Here is a 6,000-nt window from a genome sequence, read left to right as displayed (position 1 = left end):
TGAACACTGACATATTTACTTACATTACTTTTCCTTTTTATTTTGTATGCACCATTTTATATTTTACCCATCCTTTCTGGTACATTTTCTCATCCATGCCCACCTCACCACTCCCCAGCCACAACCAAAAGTCATTCTTTCAAAACAACGGCATTTTAGAAGCACTAAACCCAAAACAAGCTAACCAAATCCAGAATCATACCAGTATTCTTAAACTGGAAGGCTTATTCCTTAAGATAATTCTGAAAAGAACAACCAAACACCCCCCCCCCCAATCCAACATTATTAAGCTTTATCAGATCAAATAAGTAGCTACGTGCATGTCAACTGCAAAGCAAAACCAGAACACTTGCACTGCAGCATGTTGAACATGATGCTCAGTAGGTTGCTAAATGATAGTAAATAAATTAATAAATTCATCTTCTGAGAATCACTGGCTGGGTGGTGGCTTTTTACATGCCTCAAAAATAATAATCTCAATGTTTGGAATAATAAATACTTAGTAGAGAAGTGACCTACAAGAGAGAAACTGATGGCAGGATGTTAATTTTTTGTTCCACTTTCTTACTAAATTGATTCTATAATACAAAACTCTGGGAATTGTGCTGAATTGTGTGCAGTGACTTGTTTCTTGGTTACTCTATTGTATTAGATCCCAATATGCAACCATTCCAGCAGAACCACAGTATGCGACTTGGTCACGTATGTACCACTGTCACTTGGTGTACCACCGTACCACTTGGTCACTGTGCGTACCACTGAAACTTCTGTAGTCTTCTTGCACAAACCACCAAACCAAATAAAGAGCAAAACAGTTTAATGTAATTTATTTTAAATGCTTCCAGAGAAGTTTAAGGCTATTATTAAAAAAAACCAAATAGTCAATACACACATTCATTCTTTCTTCCCCATCTAAGCACTTTACAGGCTTTTTGCTCTTTTTGAACATTTTGCTGAACAGGTTTTCTGAACATGGTTCATCCCCTACTATGCTTTCCTCTGCCTTTTCTTTTGCAAGCCCTTCCTTTGTCTCATCTTCACTGGAATACTCAATTCAGCTCTAAAAATGAAGCAGTTGAAATAAATTACAAAGCTTGAAACAGAAAAGAAAATTGACTTCTTTTTTTAAAAACTATAAATACAGAAATATGTTCTATCAGGTAAAAATGACTTTTTTAAAAAATAAAAATACCTTGATTTATATTGTTTATCGTCTTGTCACACTGATTTCTGTAATGCGCACCAGCATATAAATCAGATACTTGACATAGTAAATTTTCTGTAAACTTGTAGAACACAAAAATTGTTTTTGGCAATAACTTAGCAGTTTTTCTACTTCTGGTGTTACGAGTACTTTGCACAGGTCATCCTGTGTAATACGAAGGATCGTCTGAATTTATTAATACAGAATTTTCATAGCTTGCCATACAGCACTGGCATTATTTCTCATGTTAAGGAATAAAGCATTACCCACGGGGTTACTGAATAGTAACAGGATGTTGAACTAAGTGATTTAGACTGCATTTAAGTGACTCATCTGCTCCTCATCATAATGAGATTTAACAATCAGCCACCAGAAAACACAGTAACATTTCCAATTACTGCATGAGATTAAATGCAACAAATACTTTTAAAACAAAACTGGAGAAAAATACAAAGAACGTAATACATCCTAAAGGAAAAGCAATTCCCTTTCTGTTTAAACTTTCTCTACATAATCCCATAGGGCATTTTGTAGAGCACCATTTATACAAAGTTGTCACTTAATTTTAAAAATCAACTACATGTAATTGTAAACAGACATTTAGAGGAAATTATAAATGTTTTAACATGAGTTTAGTGGTGTTTAAAACCAACAGTGGAGGTCAGTGGAGTGCAAAATGCTGAAGAGGGCCTATTCACAAGCAAAAGCTTTTTTCCATTTTTATCCTGATCAGGATAATATATATATCTATTTTATATATGGCACTGAAAGCAAACTACCAGCTTATTTACAAATACCCAGTACTCTCAGCATTTCACTTAATTCAGTGCTGGCTGTAGAGGTTTGGTTGTTTTTTTTAGTTGATTATTTTTAGCATTACATCCTTTGATAAATAAAACAGCACTATGCTGACCACTTTAACTGACCAGAATTTGGTAAGTTTAGTTGCTGGATCTTAGGGCAGTGCTTCATTTTGAAAAATTCATCTCTAAAGAGTCACACGGTTACATGGCCCGCTGTTTACAGTTTGTGTTGATTTTAATACCATAGGAGTTCAGATAGGTTATTGCAAGATGTTTTCCTTGTTACAAGAAACTAATTTTTCCTTCTATGGTTTTATGAAAGCTTACCTTGATACCACCCATCCTGAAACTCCTTAAGTCCAGATCTTCAGCTGCCCCATTAAAGGGCAAATAAAGTACTTAAATTATGAAAAGATCCTTTATGTAATGCATATATAAACAGTAGTTAAGAGATTCTGTTTACAGCAGGACATTGAGAATAACTGGTCAAGTACCTCTTTCATCCACCTTAAGACATTTATGGAATATAATCACAGGACATGAGTTGCAAGAGATTCCAGCTTATACAGATTGGCAGTCACAGTACAACACTCATAGGTACAAATACAAGGACTGCATTGACACTGTCACAGAAAATATTCTAAAAGTGCTTCTCCAAATGGTTCCATGTATGGAATGCAAATACTGTACAGGTAAGAGACAGATTTTCTTCCATAAACTGCTTTTGTCAAACATTGGTTTCTGTTTGCTTTTCATGTTCACAAGAGTTCGTCTGTTCCATACGTTCACAGTCGATGCTGACCTCGCTGGTGTCCATACTACAGTCTGACTCACAGTCCGATTGGTCCATTCGCTCCACCACAGTTTCTCCCTGGGGTACTCTGTTTCCATGCGGGGGCAAAAGGAAATGTGCTTCCGAGTTCAGCACGCCAGCTTTGCCTGCACATGTAGCTTTCTCTTTGGCCTGGCGGATGCAATTAAGCCACTGTTGCTTGTTGAAGGAGTCATTGGCTTGGAGTGAGTGAGTCTGGCTTTGAGATCCATTTTTGAAGCTGACTCTAAAGAAGTTTTTGACTGAAAAAAAACAATACATACCAAAACACTGAATGCTTTGGCTGAATAGATCCTATAACCAAAGAGTTTATTTAAATAACAGAACCTGCAAGATCTTTGAACTAAGGTTTTTTCCTGCCAATATTGCGTCAGACCAGAGAGAAGAATCTAGTTATCTCCTTGTTTTGTGGGGGAAGAACACAGAACAAGCGCTTATAATAATTTCATATTGCTGGATTATGCAATTTTGGTTGTGCCATGCACAAACTACCCATAAAACTTCTGCCACACTTCAACGCCTTCCTCCTACTTCTCTGCAAAGCAGATTTCCAGAATCTTGACTGAATACTGTGTCTTGTGTCAGCTGAAGATTGCCTCATTTCCTCCATTCACTTCACTAACAAAGTGAATACATCTGAAAACCCCTCAAAGTTTTCACAAGGTAAGTAAGTCTCAAAGCCACTCGAGTAATAGAAACAAGCATCTTTAGAATATTCTTGATTATGAGGACATTAACTCTTACCTCTTGACATCAACATGAATAGCTGCAGTCTTAACACTAAGGACAACATTAATTACCTGTCAGCTGAAAGAATTATGGAATTGCACTCATACAAGCAATAATACAAGGAAAGTTGTAATAGCGAAAGACTTCAAAATACACTTGCTGATAATTTTGTGGGTTTGTCACCCTATCTTACCTATTCTCCCCTTTCCAATTCAGTACAGAAGCAGGTGTGTGAAGAAATCCCATTAACAATCTAAAGCAGCAAGTTACAAGATAATATCACTCTACAGACAGATAGGAAAAGCCTCACACTCACAGGCCCTTGTTCTCATGGGGGACTTCAACCACCCTGACATCTATTGGAAGGACAGTATGGCCCAGCACAAGCAATCCAGGAGGTTCCTCGATTGTGTGGAAGACAACTTCCTTCGGCAAGTAATAAGAGGAGCCGACAAGGAGAGGTGCCATGCTTGACCTCGTGCTCACCAACAGGGAAGGGCTGGTTGAAAATGTGATGTTCCAGGGCAGCCTTGGATGCAGCGATCATGAGATGCTCGAATTTGAGATCCTCAGGACAGTGAGAAGAGCGTGCAGCAAGCTCTCTGCCCTGGACTTAAAGAAAGCAGACTTTGGCCTCTTCAGGAACCTGCTCAGTAAGGTTCCATGGGATATAGCCCTAGAGGGCAGGGGGGGCCCAAGACTCTTGGTTGATATCCAAGGATCACCTGCTACAAGCTCAGGAGTGTTGCATCCCAACCAGAAGGAAGTGCAGCAGGAGGGCCAGGAGACCTCCTTGGATGGATAAGGAGCTCCTGAGGAAAATTCAAATGATGAAAGAGGCTTATAAAAGGTGGAAGCAAGGACAGGTGGCCTGGGAAGAGTACAGGGATGTTGTCCGTGAAGCTAGGGACCAGGTTAGGAAAGCTAAGGCCCAGTTAGAATTTAACTTGGGTAGGGATGTTAAAGATAACATGAAGGAATTCTATAGGTACGTAGCAAATAAAAAACAGACTAGGGAGAACACAGGCCCCCTCAGGAAGCTCTCAGGAGAACTGGCTACACAGGATTTGGAGAAGGCTGAGGTTCTGAATGACTTCTTTGCCTCGGTGTGGCTCTGACCGCACCACCCAAGTCTTGGAAGGCAGATGCAGGGACTGTGAGAATGAAGACCTTGGGCCCACTACAGGAGAGGAACTGGTTCGAGACCATCTTAAAAAGCTGAATGTGCACAAGTCCATGGTTCCTGATGAAATCCATCCGCGGGTCCTGAAGGAGCTGGCTAATGAAGTTGCTAAGCCACTGTCCACCGTATTTGAGAAATTATGGCAGTCAGATGAAGTTCCCAATGACTGGAAAAAGGGAAATATAACCCCCATTTTCAAGAAGGGGAAAATGGATGACCTGGGGAATTACAGACCAGTCAGTCTCACCTCTGTGCCTGGCAAAATCTTGGAGCAGATTCTCCTGGCAGGCATGCTAAGGCACATGAAAAACAACAAGGTGCTCGGTGACAGCCAGCATGGCTTCACTAAGGGGAAATCCTGCCTGACCAATTTGGTGGCCTTCTATGATGGGGCTACAGAACTGATGGACAGAGGGTAGGGCAGTTGATGTCATCTACCTGGACTTGTGTAAAGTGTTCGACACTGTCCCACACGACATCCTTGTGTCTAAATTGGAGAGACATCAATTTGATGGATGGACCACTTGGTGGATAAAGAACTGGCTGGATGGCCGCACACAAAGAGTTGTGGTCAATGGCTCAGTGTCCGGCTGGAGACCAGTAACGAGTGGTCCCTCAGGGATTGGTGTTGGGTCCAGTCTTGTTCAACATCTTTGTCGCTGACATGGACAGTGGGATTGAGTGCGCCCTCAAGCAAGTTTGCCGATGACACCAAGCTGTGTGGTTCGGTTGATACGCTGGAGGGAAGGAATGCCATCCAGAGGGACCTTGACACGCTTGTGAGGTGGGCTGATCCCAACCTCATGAAGTTTAACCATGCCAAGTGCAAGGTCCTACACCTGGGTCGGAGCAATCCCAGGCACAGCTTTAAGATGGGCAAAGAAGAGATTCAGAGCAGCCCTGCAGAGAAGGACTGGGGGGCGTTGGTTGATGAGAAAATGAACATGAGCCAGCTTCAGTGAGCGCTTGCAGCCCAGAAAACCAACCGTATCCTAAGCTGCATCAAAAGGAGCGTGACCAGCAGGTCGAAGGAGGTGATCCTGCCCCTCTACTCTGCTCTCGTGAAACCTCACTTGGGAGTATTGTGTGCAGTTCTGGTGTCCTCAACATAAAAAGGACATGGAACTGCTGGAATAAGTCCAGAGGAGGCCACGAGGATGATCAGGGGACTGGAGCACCTCCCATATGAAGATGGGCTCACAAAGCTGGGGCTGTTCAGCCTGGAGAAGAGAAGGCTGCGTGGAGACCT

The 6,000-nt window shown here is 41.6% G+C and overlaps 1 protein-coding gene across 6 annotated transcripts in view; it reads right to left on the bottom strand.

Annotated features, from left to right (window-relative positions):
* Nucleotides 1-810: 810 nt before the first annotated feature.
* ARHGEF3 (Rho guanine nucleotide exchange factor 3) overlaps nucleotides 811-6,000 on the bottom strand; it is a 120,888-nt gene continuing 115,698 nt past the window's right edge. For all 6 annotated transcript variants that reach the window (XM_057417656.1, XM_057417657.1, XM_057417658.1 and 3 more), the window contains one exon: nucleotides 811-3,081. In XM_057417656.1, the coding sequence (XP_057273639.1) occupies nucleotides 2,735-3,081 (347 nt within the window). In that variant the 3' untranslated portion in view covers nucleotides 811-2,734. The remainder of the gene's footprint in view (nucleotides 3,082-6,000) is intronic.

Source organism: Pezoporus wallicus, unplaced genomic scaffold (assembly GCF_028554395.1).
Source record: "Pezoporus wallicus isolate ANWC-B61680 ecotype Strahan unplaced genomic scaffold, APGP_CSIRO_Pwel_v1 contig_8542, whole genome shotgun sequence".
Taxonomy (NCBI): Eukaryota; Metazoa; Chordata; class Aves; order Psittaciformes; family Psittacidae; genus Pezoporus; species Pezoporus wallicus.
Note: the sequence above shows the minus strand (reverse complement) of the source record. Positions and strands in the feature narration are given on the sequence as shown.